Source organism: Lissotriton helveticus, chromosome 8 (genome assembly GCF_964261635.1).
Source record: "Lissotriton helveticus chromosome 8, aLisHel1.1, whole genome shotgun sequence".
Lineage (NCBI taxonomy): Eukaryota > Metazoa > Chordata > Amphibia > Caudata > Salamandridae > Lissotriton > Lissotriton helveticus.
In genome coordinates, this window is record NC_136069.1 from 1665541142 (window position 1) to 1665565200 (window position 24059).

A 24059-nucleotide genomic window follows, 5' to 3' on the forward strand; every position below is an offset into this window, starting at 1 on the left:
CTGTGTAATGTGTGCTTGGTGTAAAGTACTGACACGCACTACACTGATAGGAGTAGCGCTATACAACAAATCTAAGCATATGAGAGAGGGGCTACGTAAAGATGAAAGGCACTGTTGGAGGGTGGCAGTGAGGGAATCCAAGGAGGAGGTAGTGGGAGGGACTATGGAGCGATTAGGGGCACTGGTCGAGGGTGGTAGTGAGAGAATCCGAGGAAGAGGTCATGGGGCAGAGGGGGGAGCTAGGGAGAGATGAGGGGCACTGGTGGAGGGTGGTAGAGAGGGAATCCGAGGAAGAGGTCATGGGGCGGAGGGGGGAGTTAGGGAAAGATGAGGGGCACTGGTGGAGGGTGGGAGTGTAGGTATTTACGGAAAAAGAGGTTACGGGTGCGGCGCCAAAAAAGACTTTCGCATCAGCGCTGAAACCGGCATTTCTGTTTTTGTTTATTTAATTAGCTGTTGGGTCATAAGGTCTACTGTGGAACATACTTTAAAGTGTGTGCTAATTATATTTACTACTATATTCAATGTTTTAAGTTTGAAGGCGATTTTACTAATGTTTTTACCAGGAAAAATGAAAGTGGAGCCCAATGGTGCCTGATATGGGGCTGGGGCCCAAGGTCAGCTGTGAGATAAGGTGCACTGGAGAGGAGTAGTGGATAATCAAGCCTGTAAGGGAGTTCACAGTAGAGTCCGTGGTCAGGTGGTGGTAGTAATGAAGAGGGATTCTCCCTGATGGCTCGCACAGAGGGAGCCGGAGAAGTGTCACTTGCCTGATACTCCCACCTCAGAACCCTCCTCTTCCCATCAAAGGGACATTACATGGAAATAACACTTTTTGAGAGTGATCACATTTAGAAAGAGATTTGGGAAAGAGTGCATTTTACTGGGCCTTGTAAGACTAAGAAGAGATAAAGGAGGGCCCTGAAGCAGGCCTGCCTAGACATATATGCGACAAAACCGAGCCCGCAGTGGCCCACCCGAATGCACCCTTGGCCCACCCAATTAAAAATTCCTGGAACCGGGCCTGCTGTCCAAGTCACAGGTCACGGTCTATGCCTGGCTCTAGAATCAGAGGTGTGAAACAGAGATGAGAGAGAGAGACACAACACAGCGAGTCTTCCTACAATGAAAGGTCTGCCAGAGCTGTCACTCAGGCCCTCTTTCCGCTCTGCCTGGCTAGGAGGTCCGGCTTGATGTAAAAGATTGTTCCTCCCAGGTTAAACCAGAGAACATTCAGAGCTATTAATATTTTGTCGCAAGTCTCAGCGAGGAACAGTATCTCTAGATATCTATAGAAAAGCTCCCTGAGCCTTTACTTTCTCTGACTCTTAGAGAACAGCTCTGCTGTGTACAGACAGACACTGTGGTATGTGCACCATGAGCGATAGCTCTGCTGTCTGAGGCCTGGGCCGCCATGGTCGGTGCCATCAATGTGCTTCTGGGTGGGGGAAGAACCGTGAGGACGTACAGAGGGAGGCGGATGTCCACCCCAGTGGACATCCGCCTCCCAGTTCCTTGAGATCAGAGCCCCCTTTAGGAATCCTGGATCACCTAAACAAATGCACAAGCGCCTCAAAGCTTCACTTCTAGTGCCTCTATGCCTTGTTGCAGGACTCACCGAAGTCGATGTGATCGGCCAGCTCCTCGGAGATCTGGTAGGGCGAGGGGGACCGGACCACGCTCTGCGACCCCTTCATGTAGCGATGAAATTCGGAGCCAGGGAGAAGCTTCTCAGCTGTCCTGTGGAAGAAAGAGGGAGACCTTACTGGACACAGAGACCTGGGAAGGGTGACAGTAATCAAAGGCAGAGACAGAGGGGCCCAGAGAGGAAGGAGACATGAGAGACCAGGCATGGAGCAGACTGCAAGAGAGGGAGCCAGCAGAGCAGGAGAAGATGTGGAGCAGAAGGAGGGGAAGACAGGGCAGCTGCGTCGCAGACACAGGACAGGCCTCCCTGCCCAGGAGACCCGAGGACACAACAGAGGGGACTGAACTCTTGGACTTGAGACAGATGAAAGGATCACAGACAGAGGAGCTGCCACAGCATTGACCTCAGTGAGAGATGCCTGGTGTCCCCTGCCCTCTGCACTGCTTCCTGCACACAGGATCCCTAAAGGAACCAGGCAAAAGCACACACATCCAAACACCAATCTCACCACTATTTAAATAAACATAAACCTCCCCGTCCACATGGAAACTGCACCCCTCTGCACAGAGCTGCCTGGGTTTAGACTCCTGCAGGGAGCAGCGGCAAGGTTGCAACGCCTACTATCTGGGGTTAGAACCCTTACTATTGGAGTTTAAAACCCCTACTATCTGAGTTTATAACTAACCCTGGGCAAAGCACTATGCTACGGTCGCGTAGTTTGCGAAGTTTGTGCAACTTCGCACTACGCAAACTGCACGTAGCACAGTGAGAACATGCGTAGCGTAGTGCAGCGGTCATTTTTTGCTTGCTTGTGGTCTTCAACGTCAAGTTGGCGACCGCGAGCAAGCAAAATGACATCCTCGCAAGACTTTTTCCTTGTTCGCGATCAGCAACATCAAGTTGCCGATCGCGAGCATGGAAAATAAACCTCCCGGCGAGATTCTCAACGCGGGGAGGTCAGGTTTGTCAATGCAAGTGGTCGTGCATGCTCACGACCACTCGCGATAAGAAACTACCAGTCCGCGTTGACAAAGCTGCAGCTCGAATAAAAATCTAGTTGAGCAGCAGAAAAGTACAGCTGCAAGATGCCGTTTTCAATGATTGTACAGTGCAGGATGCTTGTCCGCACTGTGCAATCATTGAAAACGACATCTTGCACAGTGCGAACATGCTACTACGCAGTTCGCGTAGTGCTACGCGTAGCTCGTGTATTGCAAAGTGCACTTCGCGTAGCGCTATTTCGCGAACTACTACGCCCACCCCTATTTATAACCCCTACTATCTGAGTTTATAACCCCTACTATCCGAGTTTATAATCCCTACTATCTGGGGTTATAACCCCTACTATATGGTGTTATAATCTCTACTATCCAAGTTTATAAAACATCTACTGAGTTCATAAACCCTACTATCTGAGTTAATAACCACTACCATCTTAGTTTCTAACACCTGCTATCGTTTAGAAACTCTACTGTCTGAGTTTATAGCACCGACTATCTGAGTTTCTAACCCCTAATGAGTTTATAAAATACCTACCTAGTTTACAATCCTTCTATCTTAATTTATAACCCTAGTATCTGAGTTCATAAACTCACCTGTCCCAGTTGATAACACCGACTATCTGAGTTCCTAACCCCTACTATCTGAATTTCTATCCGAGTTCCTAACTCCTGCTATCTGGGGTTATTACCCTTGCTATCTGGGGTTATAAAACACCTACTGAGTTTATAAACCCTACTATCTGAGGTAATAACACCTACTATCTGAGTTTATAAACTCTACTGTCCCAGTTTACACCCCTACCAAGTCTCCCAGAAGGTCTCGAAGCAAGCTCTTCGATCCACTGTAGACTTGGTGCATGCTTCACTACTCAGCGGGACTTTGTTTCATAGTAGAAGACATGTTCTGCTCATCTGTGGTTTATATGTGGCTCCATGAATCCCTACCTGGCAGGATATCCCATATGTTTCCCCACCCTCCTGTGTGTATTGGTCTCTGTAGAACCATTTTGGGAAATCATTTAATTTTCACTGCGCTCCATGTCTTAATATGGATCTCAGACTTTACTGATGCTCTTGTAATAGGGGAGGGGGGGCGTTGTTTTACTGAGGTTAAGGGTCAACAGTCAACTGGGAACCCAGTAGCACAGGGATCTAATTGACCAGTTCATGACCCACCTGGTCTTGATGTTCTTTACTGGGGCAGATTTAGCCGTCAGTCAGCACCCACTATGACGTCACCTAGAACTACTAAAGTTGAAAAGTTTGTCGTAAGAAAGATTTTCATGTGACAGGTATGCCCACAGGATTGACGGCACCAACTAGAGCAAAAATGTTTCAACAGTCCCAATTGGTAACAGAAGTTTAGGGTTCCGTCACAGCAAGAACGTTACCTTTTCCCTGCCTGAAGTTCTGGAAGGATAATTTGCAATGGGCTGTCCAGCTTCGCCCAGCCTTGATTAACCAGTGATTAGCCTTGGATAGATGTGAAAAAGATGTGAAATGCCTCCCAGCAGCAAACAATAGGCTGATATGAATGGGCAGCGAGGACTCTTCTGAACATCACAGAATATGCAGTGGGGGTTGTAGGCATCTTTCCAGACACTACAGTGTCAAATCCGGCTTGAGTGTCAAACATCCATGACAGATCTGAGGGGTTCACATGTATCACTTGGAGCACTCTTGAAAAGGAGAGAACATGATTACAACTGAATAGCGCTGTGATGCTTCATGGAAGCAGCTATTGGCGCACTAGAAGTAGCATTTCATTAATTCATTCACGCACTCATTCCTTCAGGATACCAAGACAATTCTCGTGTATCCCCAGTCTGGTTGTTGAAGGACTGTGCTTTTGTCCTACCAGACTTCGGTCTCTGGGTTTGCTGTGAGTACAGTGGCAACTTCAAACTGGATTTTAGCGTTAGATGTGGGTTGACACTATAAATATAATATCTCTCTCTCTCTCTCTCACCCTCTCTTTCCCTCTCTCCCCCTCTCCCTCCTTCCCCTTCCCCCTCTCCCCCTCTCCCCCTCCCTCCCCATACCCCACTAGATCACACCAGGCATAAAATGTGGTGTGTCTTGGCTCCCAGTTCAGAACACTTTCTGGACAAGAGGACAACAGAAGAGGACTGGACCCATTGGTTGTGACTGGAGATGAGCCCTGAAGGACTGGAGATGCTCTTTGTGACTGAAGAAGAGTCCTGAAGGACTGGACCAGCTCCCTTTTGCACCCAGAAGAAAGAAGTGGACGTGAGGGTCAGTGGCTGACATCCTGCATGGCCACAGGGAGACAACAAGCTGCAAGAGGGGTTTTCCTTGAAGTACCCAGCTGACCAGTGACACCAGCACCCGGAGTGGACCCTGCTGTTGGCCTCTGCCTGACACCCTCTGAGGCTGCTAATGCCTGCCCTGAGGTCCTGGGTGGCTTTAGAAGGGCACTCCTGTGGTGGACTGGGACTTGAAAGACTTACAGATGGTAAAATCTTTGACCTTTGACCTGGATGAACTTAGTTGATGTATCTGACATACGCTCCATCGCGATTAGCCTCAGATTTTGTCTAGATTCCAATCTATCACGACCATTGGCTTACATTGGTGCTTTTTGATATTATTTATACTTCATATCTCCGGTTCCCTTTACTGGATTTTTTGTCAGTTTGGTTGTTATTTTTTTGAATATTTTGTTTGATTCAGATTAGGATTTTTATTAATATGCATATTGATTTTATTACTGTTTTGGTACTGCGTGAATAATTTACACATTGGCGTAATTTCCCACCCCCCAAAAAAACAATTTATTGCAATATACATAAACAAACTGTCCTAAATCTCATGTATTTTAGCGTTAGGCTCCACCTGATCCTTTTTAGTGAGAGTTCTAGACAGTTGAAATTACATTTGATTTTGATTATTTGCTGTGCAGTTTGCTATTTGCGAATTAAACACATTAGATTTCTGGGTTTTACAACATGTTGTGTTTGATTTTTAACACCTATAAGAATTAATTCGGACCAATGCTATGAAGTGCTGGACGAACCTTTACAAAAGAAAGCACGTCGGCTCTCCACTCGGATAGAAGTGAAGAGGTCTGTACCCTCAACTAGCATCAGGGTCACTGTCTCCAGATGTGGTGGACATGTGTTTTCCCATCTTGGGCCAAAACCGTGGAATTCCCTTCCTCTCTCTATCCTGAAACATCATTTTCTGACTTTCCGGAATGTATCGAAACCCCCCTCTTTAATGTATGATGCCCTGTGGGATTCTTTAGGTTGTCTTTGCCAGCCTTCTTGCTATATTTTGTTGCTGTGCCCGTGCACCTGGGTAATTATGCGCTCTACAAATCTAGTTTGTCATCAACATCATCCTTACCATCGTTAGTGACTTCACAGTCTATGGATGAGCAGCTCGAGGCTTCCTTTGATCATTTTGGGGGGTTTACTTTGGATGACCAGAAGAGTCTAGATCAGCTGAGGACGAGCAGCCTTCGGCCTCATTCCTCTATATGGCCATGGAACTCCTTGGTGACTTGCAATATCCTTATAATGTATGCCAGGGGGTAACTAATCCAGTTCTATATCCGGCATAGAGCGTACTCACCACTGCAAAAGTCAACGGACTCCTCCGCTGCACGGACGCTTCCTGTCCCCCTTGCTTAAGTGAGGATGCAGATTTCATACACATGTTGTGGTCGTGCCGCCAACTGACTGATTTCTGGTCATCTGTCACCACCATCTGCTCCCACACCACCAGGGTCCCCTCGCTGTGCACTTGGGGTGCTTGCGCCCTTGGTCTTTACAAGCATACCAAGAGAAACAAAGCATTTTCCAGATTCCTCGACCTAGCACTTCTTTTAGCTAAGAGGGGGATCACACGCTATTGGAAATCGAGCCCCCCACGGCCACTGGCTTGGGCTCGGTCAGTGGAGGCGTGGCGGCGGGGGAGGAAGCAGCCCTACAGTCAGAGGAACTGAAAGGCCTCCAGAAATACCCCATCTCACACCAATGGGACCCTCCACTTGAAGTTTTTAAATCTGGGGTGGCAGCTGCTAATCCCACCCAGACTGACCAGCCACCTGCTCCGGTCAGCACAGGACCCACTTCTTAGACCTGCTCCATCAGCCCCCCCACACCACTGATGCTCCTCCTGCCGCCCTGACTGACCTGTAAGTGTCAGTCCCTCCACCCACCCCTTTGTATTCCTCCCTCTGGTTCTGTCTTTTTCCTGGGGCAATGGTGCCCAATTTGCACTGTTTTTCCTTTAGCGACGACACACACCTGTGCACGTGTGATGTGAACTTGGACGTTTCTTATGCGTCTGCAGCGTGAAAGCTTGAATCCTCCTCCCTGGTCATTTCTTTCTTTTCTATTTGTTTCCTATTTTTGCATGAATAGCTCCCGTTTCCCCTTTGTTAAGAAACTTATGCATCAGGTGTATTACTACATCAGCATTATAATTGTTAAGGATCAATGTCACACACTGTTGTGATTACGGTACTGTTTTCCCAAAAAGCTCAGTAAAACTAGGTTTTAAAAAAAGAAATAATAATTTCTCTCAGGGAGTAGTTTACCCCAGGTGAATATGACACTTTACAACGCACGTGCTACAACGTGTCATTACAACACTTTTTTTACATCGCAAAATCCATTACAACGCAAATACTATTCTAACTCCGCTGGGGCAATACTTTAGGGAATGCTTTGTAATGATTATGCAATGTAAAGGCATGCGTTGTAATGGATTTTGCGATGTAAAAAATGTGTTGTAATGGAACGCGTTGTAACGCGTGAGTTGTAAATTAAGAGTGAACCTACAGGAAAGGAGACACACACACACGAGTGACTGAAGAAAGGTGTTGCGAGAGGCTTAGAAAGAATCAGAAAGGAAAAGCAAAATAACCGAGCAGACTGAGTACAAGAGAGGAAGGGTGACATGCAAAAGAGTGTCCCAACTTCATAATGACGACTCCACAGCCACTCTACGGCTCGCTCTCCAGCGCCCTCACCTGGCAGACATGGTGCACTGCAAGAAGTCCATGGTCTGAATGGTCTGGCAGTCGTCGACCCCATGCATCTGTAGCCATTTCCTGACTGTGGAGAGGGTGAGGCTGGAGGGCTGGATCATGGCCCTCAGCTCCTGCAGCGTGAGGTGCTTCCCTGCACAAAGGAAGAGGGGAAACGGATGGGTGTCACAACAAGCAAATAGAAAAGACAGGTAAGTACACGAGGAAGAGTGTCAGTAACCGCTCTAGACCCACCCACAGTATGAATGCACCGCCACCCCACAGACGAAGCTTCTTTAGCAATGGGGGGGGCTTAGTGGATGTACAGTGAAAATCCCTTGGATGTCACAGGGAGATAACAAGAGTTTGGCTGATAAGTGATATCTGTTTCACAGCTACTGAGGGGATAGCGGAAGTGGGAGGAAATCTGTCTGAGGAGCAGGAAGACATCTAATGGAGGACACAGCATTCACTTCAAGAGCAGGAGGACACTTGGAGGAGACGCAGGTGGGTGCATCCAGCTGAGGTGCAGGGGGGCCGTGTCCTGCTGAGGAGCAAGGGCCGGGGGCCGCATCCAACTGAGAAGCAGCGGGCCGCATCCAGCTGAAAAGCAGGGGGTCGCATCCAGCTGAGAAGCAGCGGGGCCGCATCCAGCTGAGAATCAGCGGGGCCGCATCCAGCTGAGAAGCAGCGGGGCCGCATCCAGCTGAGAAGCAGCGGGGCCGCATCCAGCTGAGAAGCAGCGGGGCCGCATCCAGCTGAGAAGCAGCGGGGCCGCATCCAGCTGAGAAGCAGGGGGTCGCATCCAGCTGAGAAGCAGGGGGTCGCATCCAGCTGAGAAGCAGCGGGGCCGCATCCAGCTGAGAAGCAGGGGGTCGCATCCAGCTGAGAAGCAGGGGGTCGCATCCAGCTGAGAAGCAGCGGGGCCGCATCCAGCTGAGAAGCAGCGGGGCCGCATCCAGCTGAGAAGCAGCGGGGCCGCATCCAGCTGAGAAGCAGCGGGGCCGCATCCAGCTGAGAAGCAGCGGGGCCGCATCCAGCTGAGAAGCAGCGGGGCCGCATCCAGCTGAGAAGCAGCGGGGCCGCATCCAGCTGAGAAGCAGCGGGGCCGCATCCAGCTGAGAAGCAGCGGGGCCGCATCCAGCTGAGAAGCAGCGGGGCCGCATCCAGCTGAGAAGCAGCGGGGCCGCATCCAGCTGAGAAGCAGCGGGGCCGAATCCAGCTGAGAAGCAGCGGGGCCGCATCCAGCTGAGAAGCAGCGGGGCCGCATCCAGCTGAGAAGCAGCGGGGCCGCATCCAGCTGAGAAGCAGCGGGGGCACCTACAGCTGAGAAGCAGCGGGGCCGCATCCAGCTGAGAAGCAGGGGGTCGCATCCAGCTGAGAAGCAGGGGGTCGCATCCAGCTGAGAAGCAGGGGGTCGCATCCAGCTGAGAAGCAGGGGGTCGCATCCAGCTGAGAAGCAGGGGGTCGCATCCAGCTGAGAAGCAGGGGGTCGCATCCAGCTGAGAAGCAGGGGGTCGCATCCAGCTGAGAAGCAGCGGGCCGCACCCAGCTGAGAAACAGCGGGGCCGCATCCAGCTGAGAAGCAGCGGGGCCGCATCCAGCTGAGAAGCAGTTGGGCCGCATCCAGCTGAGAAGCAGCGGGGCCGCATCCAGCTGAGAAGCAGTGGGGCCGCATCCAGCTGAGAAGCAGCGGGGCCGCATCCAGCTGAGAAGCAGCGGGGCCGCATCCAGCTGAGAAGCAGCGGGGTATCTCGTTTACATTAGGACACCTTCTGAAGGACAGTGGAGGGATGTCTGGTGCTGCACTGAACAGTGGATCACAGACCGCTTCCTGCCCCTGATGAGGTGTATAGATGGTTTGTGATGGGTAGCACGCTACTCCTTAGAGCCCAGACTTGGTCTGTAGCATTAGCTGTAAGTGTTGAAGATGGTAGAGAGCATTGATGCATTTCGGAGGACTAGCTAGTAGAAGAGTTACTGCATTAAAGGAATCCTGACAGAGGAAGAATGCTTCAAGGAGAGCAGCGGGCCGCGTCCAGCTGAGAAGCAGCGGGGCCGCGTCCAGCTGAGAAGCAGCGGGGCCGCGTCCAGCTGAGAAGCAGCGGGGCCGCGTCCAGCTGAGAAGCAGCGGGGCCGCGTCCAGCTGAGAAGCAGCGGGGCCGCGTCCAGCTGAGAAGCAGCGGGGCCGCGTCCAGCTGAGAAGCAGCGGGGCCGCGTCCAGCTGAGAAGCAGCGGGGCCGCGTCCAGCTGAGAAGCAGCGGGGCCGCGTCCAGCTGAGAAGCAGCGGGGCCGCATCCAGCTGAGAAGCAGCGGGGCCGCATCCAGCTGAGAAGCAGCGGGGCCGCATCCAGCTGAGAAGCAGCGGTGCCGCATCCAGCTGAGAAGCAGCGGGGCCGCATCCAGCTGAGAAGCAGCGGGGCCGCATCCAGCTGAGAAGCAGCGGGGCCGCATCCAGCTGAGAAGCAGCGGGGCCGCATCCAGCTGAGAAGCAGCGGGGCCGCATCCAGCTGAGAAGCAGCGGGGCCGCATCCAGCTGAGAAGCAGCGGGGCCGCATCCAGCTGAGAAGCAGCGGGGCCGCATCCAGCTGAGAAGCAGCGGGGCCGCATCCAGCTGAGAAGCAGGGGGTCGCATCCAGCTGAGAAGCAGGGGGTCGCATCCAGCTGAGAAGCAGGGGGTCGCATCCAGCTGAGAAGCAGCGGGGTATCTCGTTTACATTAGGACACCTTCTGAAGGACAGTGGAGGGATGTCTGGTGTTGCACTGAACAGTGGATCACAGACCGCTTCCTGCCCCTGATGAGGTGTATGGATGGTTTGTGATGGGTAGCACGCTACTCCTTAGAGCCCAGACTTGGTCTGTAGCATTAGCTGTAAGTGTTGAAGATGGTAGAGAGCATTGATGCATTTCGGAGGACTAGCTAGTAGAAGAGTTACTGCATTAAAGGAATCCTGACAGAGGAAGAATACTTCAAGGAGAGCAGCGGGGCCGCGTCCAGCTGAGAAGCAGCGGGGCCGCGTCCAGCTGAGAAGCAGCGGGGCCGCATCCAGCTGAGAAGCAGCGGGCCGCATCCAGCTGAGAAGCAGCGGGGCCGCATCCAGCTGAGAAGCAGCGGGGCCGTATCCAGCTGAGAAGCAGCGGGGCCGTATCCAGCTGAGAAGCAGCGGGGCCGCATCCAGCTGAGAAGCAGCGGGCCGCATCCAGCTGAGAAGCAGCGGGGCCGCATCCAGCTGAGAAGCAGCGGTGCCGCATCCAGCTGAGAAGCAGCGGGGCCGCATCCAGCTGAGAAGCAGCGGGGCCGCATCCAGCTGAGAAGCAGCGGGGCCGCATCCAGCTGAGAAGCAGCGGGGCCGCATCCAGCTGAGAAGCAGCGGGGCCGCATCCAGCTGAGAAGCAGCGGGGCCGCATCCAGCTGAGAAGCAGCGGGGTATCTCGTTTACATTAGGACACCTTCTGAAGGACAGTGGAGGGATGTCTGGTGTTGCACTGAACAGTGGATCACAGACCGCTTCCTGCCCCTGATGAGGTGTATAGATGGTTTGTGATGGGTAGCACGCTACTCCTTAGAGCCCAGACTTGGTCTGTAGCATTAGCTGTAAGTGTTGAAGATGGTAGAGAGCATTGATGCATTTCGGAGGACTAGCTAGTAGAAGAGTTACTGGATTAAAGGAATCCTGACAGAGGAAGAATGCTTCAAGGAGAGGTCTGCCGCCAGAGCAGAAGAACATCCTAAGAGTGGAGAGAAGGTTTAGCCCCAGACAGAAGGGGCATCGGGTGAAACAGATGGACAGTAGCAATGGCAAGTTGTAGGAGGATTCCTGGCAGGGGCAAGGGGGGAATCTAGCCGGGAGTGCAGGGTATGAGAGATATCATGGAGGTGCTGAAGGGATACCTGGGGCCGTGTTATGTATTGGCATTATTTGTGCCCGGTGCACCTTTGAAAAGGTGCGCCGGGAAGCAATGCCAATGCGCCCCATTTTGGTAAATATGCTGCCCTGGGGGCAGCGAATTCCTGTGAAAACACAGAGCAGCTGCTCCATGCTTTCACAATGCAGGTGGCACCCGCCTGCACTTTTACAGGGTAATAGAGATCCCCTTGCAGGCGGGTGCAGTCAGTGACTGCATCCGTCTGCAAGGGATGTCTGGAGGGTCCATGGGACCCACTTTACCCCCTGCAGTGAGCTGCTCTCAGGGGGCGCAATGAAAGTGCGCCACCTTTTAAATGACGCACCGTCAGTGCGCCGCCTGCATGCTTTGACTCTGCACCCACGTTTGTAATACGGCGCATGCGCAGAGGCAAAGAGATTCCCTCATTTACATAGGACACGCCCCTATGCAAATGAGGGAACACGGTCTGCTCAGAGCACTGTTGCTTTAAGTGCACCAGCGCTATCGGTATTATAGAAGGGGACGCACACCAGTCTATATTACCAAATTGCCCCAGGGGTGCGCAAAGTGGGCGCAAACGCCCATTGCGCCCCCGGGGCACCATCTGCAATACGGCTCCAGGTGAAGAAGGTAGCCAGAGGTAAACTGGGGCTACAGGCTGGAGAGTAGGGATACCTCTTCTGTGCAAGGGGGAAGGGTGCAAGGAGAGGCACGGAGGATACGTCTTCGGTGGTGAGAAGGGAAGGCTGACAATGCCAGGGACATCCTGGAGGCGGTGAGGGGTACTTGACGAGGGTGAGGGAATATATCTTGGAGGCGCATAGGGCGAACGGTTGAGGACTAAGGTCAGGGGTTTATCAACCCAAAGATGGGGTTGTTTTCTGAAACATGGTGTAGCAAAGGGATGCAGGAATGCATCAGAAATTGGAGCAGGTAATATATGCACAATATACAAAATACCGAATAATACCCGCTTGGAAGCATTGCCTCGGTGACTTACCATAGAAGGGAGAATCCGGATCCGACACTCTGTCCACCAGGTCCTTCAACTTGTCTACATGCTGCTGTTTCAGGGCAAAGGTCAAGGTGACGTCATCAAAAGCAGCCAGGCGGCCAACATGGGTCCATCCATCTGGAATACTAAACATAAAGGGGTTTTTGTTTGTATGTGCAGGAGAAGGATAAGGCATCCTGAACACCTCAAGAAAACTGAGTTCAGACAGGATACAGTGCCCAGAGGGTGGAGCAGCGGGGTGGACGGATGCACAAGGGACACCGCTGGGTGGGCCTCGAACTGCAGAAACAGGATTCAGGGTCACCAGAAGTCTCAAGTGGACAAGTCTACAAGAAGGCCTCCTTACCTGGAAAGATTTCTTAGAAACCTTCCAATGAATTACAGGGGAAACCAGGAACTATAGAGACCCCTCCAGACGCAAGCATCCAAAGATGGCACTCCACAGACAGCCTGCTTTCTCAATTTGTCTTTTTTTCTGTCTTTCTAGCTCTTTGGATTTCCTCCTTTTGGGATATTCTTTCTCTCACTCTGGATGAAAGTTTGATGAGGAAAATAAATGCTGGCCCCCACAAATGAGTGTCAGCTCAAATGAAGCACTACTTGGGGCATCAGAGCAAGTGGGCATGGCCTTGAGATGAATGGTAGAAGGAAAACATGGATCAGCAGGAAAAGGAGACAACAAAAAGAAAGTAACAAGAAACAGAGATAATCATGGAATGTGGTTGGTAAAAAAGGGGCAAAACGGATAGGTGTGAAGAAATGAGGTTTACTAGGGCAGACTAGGAGGACAGGCAGCCTTCTAGGATGTATAGAAGGCGCAGGCGGAGTGAGCCCCAAAACCAGAGAGTAGTGACTGACAACATGAGCACTCGCACAGGTGGACATAGGGTGTACAGAATGGCCAATAATGCAGACGCTGTAGGAGAAGCGTGAGGGCCACTGGGCACATGGGAATAAGGAAGGGTCATGTAAAACAGGAGGAAGAGGGTGCTACAACATGGTAGCAAGGGATTGAGCAGAAAGAATGGAAAGGACTGCAGACTGGACTCGAAAACTCTACTTGCCCGCTTGCTACGGAGAGTCAGATTTCATCAGGGCGAGCTATTTTTAGGGCTTACTGGCCCATTGTGGCAAGAGAGCTCGAGCTGGCAAAGAACAGATGTTCTATTCAGAAAGTGACTGAGCAATAAAGATACCTTTAAATCTTCTTTTTATCTGGTCACATTTTTTTTGCCTTTAAAGACAGAGGTCAAATGTCAGCTTAATGTCTTCTTACAAACTGCTGCTTATTTTATCCTAGAGATTGGGGTTTACTTTTCTTTTCCTGATTGCAAACTTACAGGATTTTTGAAAGTGAAGCATCTGTCAATCGTGCTGGGGTACAGGGAGTGTGAAATGAAAGGCTGTAGGATGTCAGTTTTTTTTTCTAAAGCACAGCATTTAAGTAGTTTATAAATTAACTTTACAAATATTTCAAAATAGATTAGCAGTTAGGAAAGCACATTTTTAATCATTGCAGTGTGATGGAAACAAAGATTTTAATAGGACCAAGACAAATCAGTTTAGTCTATTAAAGCAAGCAAAAGAGTTTTCTGTACAGCAGGCCTGCTGAACTCACAACTTTCAAGGTGCTCTCGTGTGAAAATGAAGAAAAAGGCGGCTCAGTGAAATACATTTTTTGCCTATTATCACATAATTTGTGCCCAGTTTATGGTTCAAGCTCATGACGGTTATGTCCAGTAGATTATTCAAGTCTCTAGACCTGCAGGTCGGATGTATGACGTTACAACGCATGCTTTTACAACGCATGCCTTTACAACGCAGTTTTTACAACGCATACTTTTACAACGCATAATGCTTTTAGGCGCTGGATAGTGAATAGTTTAATTTACTATTCCAACTCCAGTCCCCGTGGATAGTAGGGAAGGTTATTGGATAGTAAATTAACCTATTCCCTATCCTAGAGCGCCCCCAGAGCAATGCGTTGTAATAGTTTGCGTTGTAAAAGTTGTGTTTTAATGGTATGTCGTTGTAAAGGCTGTATACCCTGCAGGTCTGGTGATTTTTTGAGGTCTGTGTGGGGAACATGGAATTAATGAATAGTAAGGGAGTATGGCAGATACAGAAAAGATGGCGGGCTCCATTGGAATAATGAATTATCTAATAATGCAGAAGGTACAGAAGGTTTACTCAAGTGTAAGGAATAGTCACATAACACGGGAGGAATGGCAGGACCCTTCAACATGCAGGAATAAGGAAAGAAGCAGCTGCAGTAGGAAATAGAGGGTTCGGAGGTCGAGGTGTGGCGCGGCGGCCAGGGTGGCCGACTCAGGAGCACGGGGCTAACGGTTCAATACCCAGCGCCGGGTGCAGATCAGCATCATGTGACTCTGGGCAATAGCTCACTTAATCTCCTTGACGGCCCCCAGCGCCTTGAGACCCTTGGGGTGATTAGTTCACGCTTTAAAAATAAAATTTAAAAATACTGGGGGGGAGGGGGTGAATACATGGGAGTAGGGAACACTCCAGCATTATAGCGGGTGCAGGGTGAATTGTTGGCAGTGAGGAGTACTTGGGAGGAAGGAACACTCAGACATTATATGACTAATGGCGGGATCCGTACACACATGCAAGCAAGGCACTGCAGAGTAACACCGCAGGGGCAGCAGGAATGCCAGGACTTGTGGGATGTAGGTGGGAAATGTAGGGTGAGGTAACACTGCTGGGGTGAGAAGAAAGGCAGGTCCCTTAGAGTATGCGCGACCAAGGAACGATCGGGTACCATTGGCGGCACAGAAGGGAGAGAGGGACACATGGGATGAAAGAATGACCCAAAAACACAGATGGTGTGGGAGGAATGTCAGAATCCCCCCAGGCCAGGTGTTATGGCGCCACGGACCGGCGCAGCGGCAGGGCCCTTGGATACTATCCGGGTAAGGGATGGCCGGGTACTAGAGCTGCTGATGAAGGAAGAGCACTTTTATAACTGGGAAAAAATATGTTTGGTGGTACAGAATGAGGACAGGGCTAGGAGCAGAAGAGACTAAAACACCAATCGAAGGCTACCCGAGGTTCAGGATGGGTCAGGTGGAGGAACGGTCTGTCCAAGCAATTATTATTTATTTATTATTTATTAAATTTATATTGCGCACAGCTACCCGTAAAGGGTTTCCCGGCGCCAGGGACAGACAAAAGAAGAGAGACAGGCAATTGCTGAGAAGGAGAAGAACAGGAGCAGTGACCGGACTAAAACAGAAAAGTTTTCAGTTTCTTACGAAAAACAAGAAGGTTGGTCTCAGTTTTTAGCGCCAACGGAAGAGCATTCCACATCTTCGGCCCCAAGTGAGCGAATGAGCGACCTCCCATTTTTGCCAATCGAATTCTTGGAATTACAAAATTGGCTTTATTTGATGACCTGAGAGGACGACTGGGCTGATATGGCTGAACGAGATTGTGCAGGTAAGTGGGGGCAGAACCCTGACGAATCTTAAACAGGAGACACAAGGTTTTGAAAGCCACGCGATCAGGGATTTTTAACCAGTGAAGGTCACACAGGGCTTGCGTTGCAGACATTCTCCGTGGAATATTGCACAAAAGACGGGCCGAGTTCTGTACAACCTGGAGTATATTCATTGTGGCTTTATCGGCTCCTAGATAAAGCACATTGCCGTAGTCGATACGGGACATTACAAGGGCCTGAACAACAGTTCTTCGAGTAGACTCAGGCAACATCCATAGGATCTTCTGCAACCAGCGTAAGGTATTAAAGCAGATTGCAGCGACCTTGGTTGCCTGTTGTCGCATCGAAAGTTTCTCGTCGATTAAAAAACCGAGGTTACGAACAACTGGCACGGGGGTAGGCAGTGGACCCATATCACTGGGCCAGTGTCTAGGGCCACACAGATCTTTATGTTTGCCTAGTATAATAACCTCAGTCTTATCTCCGTTGAGCTTTAGCAGATTGACTTGCATCCAGGCCGCAACACGAGAAAGGCCGATTTTTAGGGCAGAAATGTCCTGAACCCTGCTGCCTGACAAGGAAAACACAATCTGCGTGTCGTCTGCATATGAGTATATGGACAGACTGGCGTCCTCTACGATAGTAGCGAGGGGTCTGATGTAAATATTGAACAACAGAGGGCTCAATATAGACCCTTGAGGGACGCCGTAAGCAGATGCACAGATCGCCGATTCAGCTTGGTTTGAAAATACCTGAAATGTGCGCTCATTGAGAAATGAGGCCACCCAGGCAAGCGCAGATCCAGCAACACCAAGGGAGTGAAGGGACTCCAATAGAATGGAATGCGACACGGTATCGAAAGCCGCGCTTAAATCCAGACGGATAAGCGCAAAGGTCTCACCACTATCAATACCGTGTCGGAGTCGCTCAGTCACCCCTAGGAGTGCGGATTCGGTGGAATAGTTGGCGCGAAAGCCTGATTGGGATGGATGAAGATATCCCGTATTTTCAACAAACTCATTTAGCTGGAAGTTGACATGGCGTATATAGGCCTAAAGTTGGCCAGGTTAGTAATGTCCGCACCAGATTTTTTTAGTAGGGGGACGACCATGGCATGTTTCCAATCCTGTTCAACCCGGGATTCACTGAGGGAGATGTTAAGTAACCTCATTAGGAATCTTCGAGGTTCAAGGTCAAGTTGTTTCAGTATCTTCATGGGGACAGGGTCCCGAGGAGAGCCTGACCTAATGCTTTTTAAGCATGACAGGAAGGACACATCATCAAATAATTTCCAGTTGTACAGAAACTCAGTAGGAGGGACAGAAACATTACAACAAAACCCAGGTAAGGAAGGGTCAGTAGAAGATGGGAGGGAGGCTAGAGATTGATGGATGCCCTGAACCTTCGATATAAAAAAGTCCGCAATAGCATTGCAATGTATACCGTCTAAAGCCGGCAACGCAGGAACAGTGTCAGCACCTGTAAGTTTCTTGACAGTAGCAAAAAGAGTCCGAGGACAATTCTGCACTGAGGTGATTGTAGAGGTAATGTAAAGGGCTTTGGCACGTTTACAGTTGGCATGATAAGCTTTCAGCTCATCTTTGTAAATCATTTTAGAGGGAATGGAATAGGACCTTCTCCACTTCCTCTCCAGGGCTTTACATTTAGCACGTTGGATTTTTAACTCATCCGAGTACCAAGGTGCTGGGGGACGCAAGGATCGAAATTTACTGCCAGAACGAGGCGCATGAACAGATACTGCATCTGTTAGCCACCAAGAAATGGGGGCATTCAAATTTTGCTCAGTGTTAATGATAGATGGAATTGTTTCAGTCAGATGCAGATTGAAAGCAGCTATATCGATCCTGTCCCAGCAATAGGATGGTTTAGTTTCCTCTACATAATCACTAGCTATATAGAGACCGGGCGGTAGCACAAAGTGTACAGCATAGTGATCAGACCAAACAAGCGGGCGTGCCAAGTGAGTACAGTCAAATGAAATAGTGACTGTACTCAGAGAGACCCGGTGGTACAGAACATGAATGGACCAAGGAAACACTCCTGAAGCTACTCATGAGAGCCTTGCTTGGGGCAAAGGGGAGCACAGCAGCCAGGCCATGCGTGGGTCCATGGATGAGGAGGAGTCGGAGGAGCCTGGGAGGCTGCCTGGACCAGGAGCAGAGCAGGGCCACTGAAGGAGAAAGGAGAGGAGGGAAGAAGGAGAGGACTAGGGGCAAGGAGACAGGGGGCGGGGAGGCAAGAAGAGGGAATTAAAGGTCCTCGCCACCAATAGGTTCTTTCCGTCTCCAGTAGGAAGAGCATCTGAAGCAATCAGCTGACAGGGGCATCACAAGATCCATCCCTCGCTTGAGATTGTAGTGAGGTTTGGGATAGTTTGTATGGGTCGCAGTCTCCTCCCCATTCGCGCCCACATACAGCGGTGCGGATCACTTACCCCAAACTCTGGTCCGGCTCCAGATACGCGCCTGTGACAGCGGCTCCACAGCAGGCCACGAACAGGATGCAACGGGCAACCAACCTGCGAATGACAAAGGAGAAATTCAACCAAGCGGCCTTTCAAGGGATAAAATGTACTTACCCTGTGATTCTGAACAATAAACTATTGTCTTAAAAGTTATGGCAAGAAGTGAGCATTTATTAAAAAATGAATCATAAGAAGAAATTAAATAAATAATTGTAGAGTGTCCAGTGGCTGCCAAAAGGAGAACTACAACAACATATAAACTGAACATTGAGGGGGCACAGTACTGCTTGGGGATGGTAAGCAGGTATGGGTGTGCGGCTCTGAGTATGAGGGGCTGGTACATTTATAAATGTCACCAAACAGAGAGGAATTTGGTTTTGCAAACCAGAGGGTGAGAAGTTTGTACTGTGCTAGGTCTTGCCATCCAGCCTGGTGTCTGTAAAGGTGTAGGGTGTGTTTGGGGAGATTGAAAGGGATTCTTGGGAATTTTACAAGGAGTTGACCAGTAAGCTCATCACAAATAGGACCTGCTGATCTACATTCAAGGAGGGTAAAAGTTGAGGACTGTCCCTATATTGGAGAGTTGTAGACATGCTGCAGTAACTCTTGATGAAGTAAATCACTCCATCCTCTGTGTTGAGTTTGTGTTTTTATTTTGTAATTCAGCCTAATCAGGTTATTACATTGATCAGAAAGCAGCAGGACGCACAAGGAAGGACGCTCTGGATTGGTGGGAAGCATCAGGACAAACAAGGAAGGACGCTGCCGGACGATGAGCCTTCAATTCATATGGACCGATGGGTGATGCGTCCCGGCGGATACCTAAGAGCCCTATATGCTACATCTTCGAAAACGCAGCAACAGAACCCCACGAACATCACAATCAAAATTTGGCATGGGGCTTAGGGATGGAATAATCACCACTCAAAGACTGTCTGCTCGAAAGAAACATGACCCGCAAAGCGACCTCACTCAAGTATAAAAAACAAACAACCTACTCAGATATAAAAAACAAACAACCTGCCCAATTACGAGGCAAATGGGCAACAGATGTAGGTGGCCTAGATGAGGATGAATGGCTTGCGGCGCTAGCCTCTCCTAAAGAGATAGCCAACACCAAAATGGTGCCTCCTGAACATATGGGAGGAAGCAGTTATCACAACAAAGGGTAAGGTATGGATGAGATTGGGCCATGTTGTCGCCAAACGTAACATAGCTCGCAATTGTGGGGTGGCAATGCCTTAAAGACTGGTAAAAGGACATGGACACATGTACGGTGGCAGAGAAGACAGATTACACAAATAGAGGATGCCCCGGGAAATGGGTGAAAGTGTGGGGTAAATGGAACAATGTGCAGGGAGGGTTGTGTACACTCCCACAGCTCCCTCGAAGAGTGCGGGAAAACTAGCAGGAGATGCAGAAGGAGGAGAAAGTCTCAGAAAATCAATAATGCTGTGTAACTCAACCAAACTGTCGCTTGATCTAATCATAACGTGTTGTCATTCGGTGCAGTATTGTTTAGTTTTTCTGTATATCCATCCTCTTTCTTTTTCATTCCTCCCCTTCCTTGAACCCTGTTCAATTTTCAATAAAAAGTTGTTGTTTTTTTTAAACAAGGAAGGACGGTTGAAATTGGTGGGCACCATTGTGAGTTGAATTTGAGCCCTGAGTGGCGAGAGAGTGTCAGGCGTAAGGAAGATGGCGATACAGAGTGGTAGAGGCACAGGATTAAAGAAAATGGATAATCCTAACCTTTCTCGAGTTGAGAATCAGTGTCTGGTGCCCAGGCAGCGCAGGATTTACGTATAAGCTACACAAGCTATAGCTTGGGGCCCCCACTTTCTTGGGGGCCCCCAAAAAATATTATTAGTCCCAATGCTGCACGTCCGGGATGAACATTCGTACCAGAAACTCTAAATCCAATGTAGCCCTCCACTTTATGGAGGCCAACCACAGCGTGGCACAGTTGAGATATTTAGTACTTGAACTGGTCCAAAAAGTTGAAGGCAAAGACAACAACAAAATGTTACTCCAACGAGAAACATCTTGGATCTATAGACTCCAGTCACAGAAACCGGCCGGTCTCAATGACCGCACTGAATTAAGCTGCTATTTGTAATGGACTTCTTTGATGCACTGTATTTTTGTAATTCTGTTGGCTATCAATTTCACTCTCCATGTACGTTACTCTCCGTGTTTTAACCCTTTTCCAATATGGCCGCCTAAGATTCTCTATTTTCGCTACACCCCCGTGATAGTCCCACCTCCATTTTTACACTTCCTTTCTAGTCCTACCTTGATTACCATCACCCTTTTCCCTACCTAAACTCCGCTTCAACTCCGCGGAGCCATTGAACCGACACCCTCATGCTGCCATGAGACGCTGATATCCTAAGTAAGTGTTTTATAATTGCAGCCGTTTTTCACCTCGCAAAGGACATAAGTCTCAGATAACACTGAGCAGCCCGTTCATTGAACTCCACCGCACCGCACCGCATCTACTGCGTCTTACTCGTCCTTTTCTCTTTTAACTTGTTAAAGTCACGAGCCCGGTTTCTTTCACTCGTTTTCCAACCTGGACACATCAGCTTTGTTCCCTTCACCCGCCCACTCACTAAATACGCCACCATTAGAACTCCTCCTTCCTCACGATATCCACCTAGTCTCTTCTTTCACCATTTGGGTCTCTTAAGTGCATGAATGCATGAGTGCATGAGATCATTTAACAGCCATAGCCTGGTTTATCCAGGACCCTCATTGATTGATATCCCGTTTATTCTTTCTGTTGTAGCGCTCCTTGACAAAGGACCTCCAGTCCGAAATGCATTGGAGTAAATCCAGCGTCATATAATGATCATTTACTTACCGTGATGTTTCATATGATGAAAATATGAATTGCCATGAGGAATGAATGGAATGGATAATAAATTGAAAACTTCAAAAGATAACTTTTTGATTTGAACTTTATTGGAATTCGTCGCACCACTCCTGGTGCCCTCGAACCTGATCCAGTGTGCCCGCCGCAGGGATATGCCTACATTTCTGTAGCATACTCAACTTTGTTTGCACGTCCGGGATGTCCCATACTCTTCACCGAATTTTTTTAGCGCGTCTTTTCGAAGAACAAAGCGCTATTTGCCTAGGGCAGGACAGGGTCTCCAACTCCAACCGGTCAATCGCGAGCTACCGGTAGTAGCTCGCCGACCCTCTGAGAGTAGCTTGCGCGGTTAACTAATTATCGAGACGTCATATAAGGCTTTATAAGCATTGTATTTTGTAATCCTTCATTGTCTTTCACAGCTATAATCGCCCTTGCCCGCCCTCACACAAACCAGCTGCTCCGATTGGCTGAAGTGAGCTTAGCTGGGGCGGGGCGGGCTGAAGAATGTGATGTTCTTCCTCTTAGTCATGCGCCACCTGTCATTTCCGGGCTGGCACCGCCATTTGCAGCCTGAAACAGTACATCGCAGCCTGGAACCGCACTTCGCATTTGTTTTCGATCTGGGCCTCCCGGAGCAGCTGTGAGTTAAGTGGGCCCCTAATCGAGCAGTTGCAGAGTCTGTAAAATCGGGCAGTTATGAGGTAAGTGGGCCTTTAACTCAGCCGTAGCAGCGTTGATAAAATCGAAGGAATGCCTGAAAGGCCCCTTGATTTTAACGTTGGCTGCCTCTGTGCTTTAGATCTGCCTTCAGTAATAGAGCGCAAGGGCAGGCAACGTTAAAATTAAAAGTCCTTTTAGGTACTGGGCATCCGATGTTAAATGCAAGTTTCTTGCCTGCACTAATCCGCTTTCACTGACTTAACCACGCTTTCATTTGCCTTTGCGTAGTAGTCGGTGAAAGCGGCTCAGTGCATGCAAGTACCTTGGATTTTAACATTGGCTGCCATGCGTTAAAGAATAAAGTATGGTGGAAGCAGAGGTTAACATCAAAGGTCCTTACAGCCAGGCACTTTCCGTTAACACGGTGGCCGCCAATGTTAAATCCAAAGTGCTTGCCTGCTCTTATATAGCATATATATTTTTAACGTTTTTTTTGTAAGTATAATAACAAATTGTAAGTTTAATATATAAACTTACAATTTGTTATTATTAAATATATATTTGAAAGAACTGCACATTAAAAATACATATTTTGTTTTGATTGTATTAAATTAAGTATTAATGTATATGTTAATTGTTTTTTTCTTCGTTAATTTAATTAATTAAACTAATATTAAAACTTGCGAGGATATTGTTAATTTTCTCTTTGCATGTTTATTTATTATAAAAATATCGCTTGCTGGTAAGTAGTGGTAATATCACAGGAAATTTTCAATGAAAAAAAATGTCAAGCATTATATTACTTTTAAATGTAGTATGTTTATAGTTATATTAAATATTCTGCCCACAGTTTGCAAGATGTCAACCAGAAGTTCTAAAAGTGGATCTCAAAAGAGGAAAAAGAAGCAGAGAGCTGAAGAAGAGCTTAGCAAGTTAACAAAATGAGATAGTTTCTTAACAAAGGAGAAGATAGATATGGGGCCTGATGAACCAAAAGCCTCTACCACAGTGAGTCAGTCACGGGATATTCACCCTATTCCTGATACAGAGCCTGGTGCATCTAGTTGTATAGAATCTACTACTTCAAAGAATGAAGCAACAAATATTAAGATTTATAAACCAGAGAGTAGTACAAGCACAGAAGATTCAGCATCAAAAAACAAACAGAATGATGTTGGGGTATGGGGTGATTTAGGTAAAGATGAGATTTTATACTGGGTAGAAAAAGGTCAGTCAGAATGTCAGCACTCAAATGGCTCATTTGAAAAATCAAAGAAGCTTTTTGCAAACCAAGACAGATATTGCTCGAAAAGCTTGTTCTATCCCAAACGGGCTAATGGTGAAAAATATTGCAGAGAATGGTTAGTATATTCGCCAGCAACTGGTCGTGTATACTGTTTCGTGTGTAAACTCTTTTCAAATTCTTCTACACCATTATCATCCGATGGATTTTGTGATTGGCGCAACACCTATTTAGTTCAAAGTCATGAAAACTCTGTAGACCATAGAACAGCTTCGGTAACCTATCTTACAAGAAAACATGGCTCAACAATTGACTGCCAACTAGTAGAACAGATAAATAATAAACGGCAGTACTGGAAAAATGTTCTTGAACGAGTTGTGGCAGTCATAATTACTATGGCAGAGCGTGGAGATAAGGAAACATTTGGTTCTCCTCACAATGGCAATTTCCTTGGATTACTCGAACTTATAGCAAAATGTGTTCCTTTTCTAGCAAGCCATATAAAAACATTTGGGAATAAAGGATCAGGTGTCACATCTTATCTTTCTAAAACAATATGTGATGAATTTATCCAAATTATGACACATAAAGTAAGAGACTCAATCTTGGATGATTTAAGAACTGCAGGGTTCTTCAGTTTATCTGTAGATTCAACTCCAGACCGGTCCCATATTGATCAGCTCACTGTTATTGTGAGGTAGGTTTCACCAGATGATGGGCTCCCTATTGAACGTTTTCTAACTTTCCTAGAGATGGGTAGCCACACGGGGGAAAGTATG

General features: G+C 48.6%; 1 protein-coding gene across 1 annotated transcript in view; it reads right to left on the reverse strand.

The window, feature by feature from the left end:
• The window catches only part of TPP1 (tripeptidyl peptidase 1), a 109907-nt gene that overhangs the window by 65965 nt on the left and 19883 nt on the right, over nt 1-24059 (reverse strand). Inside the window, exons 2-5 of the mRNA XM_078658753.1 lie at nt 18467-18550; nt 12537-12676; nt 7652-7802; nt 1619-1740 (exon numbers count right to left, since the gene is read on the reverse strand). Coding sequence (XP_078514879.1) covers nt 1619-1740; nt 7652-7802; nt 12537-12676; nt 18467-18550 — 497 coding nt within the window. The remainder of the gene's footprint in view (nt 1-1618; nt 1741-7651; nt 7803-12536; nt 12677-18466; nt 18551-24059) is intronic.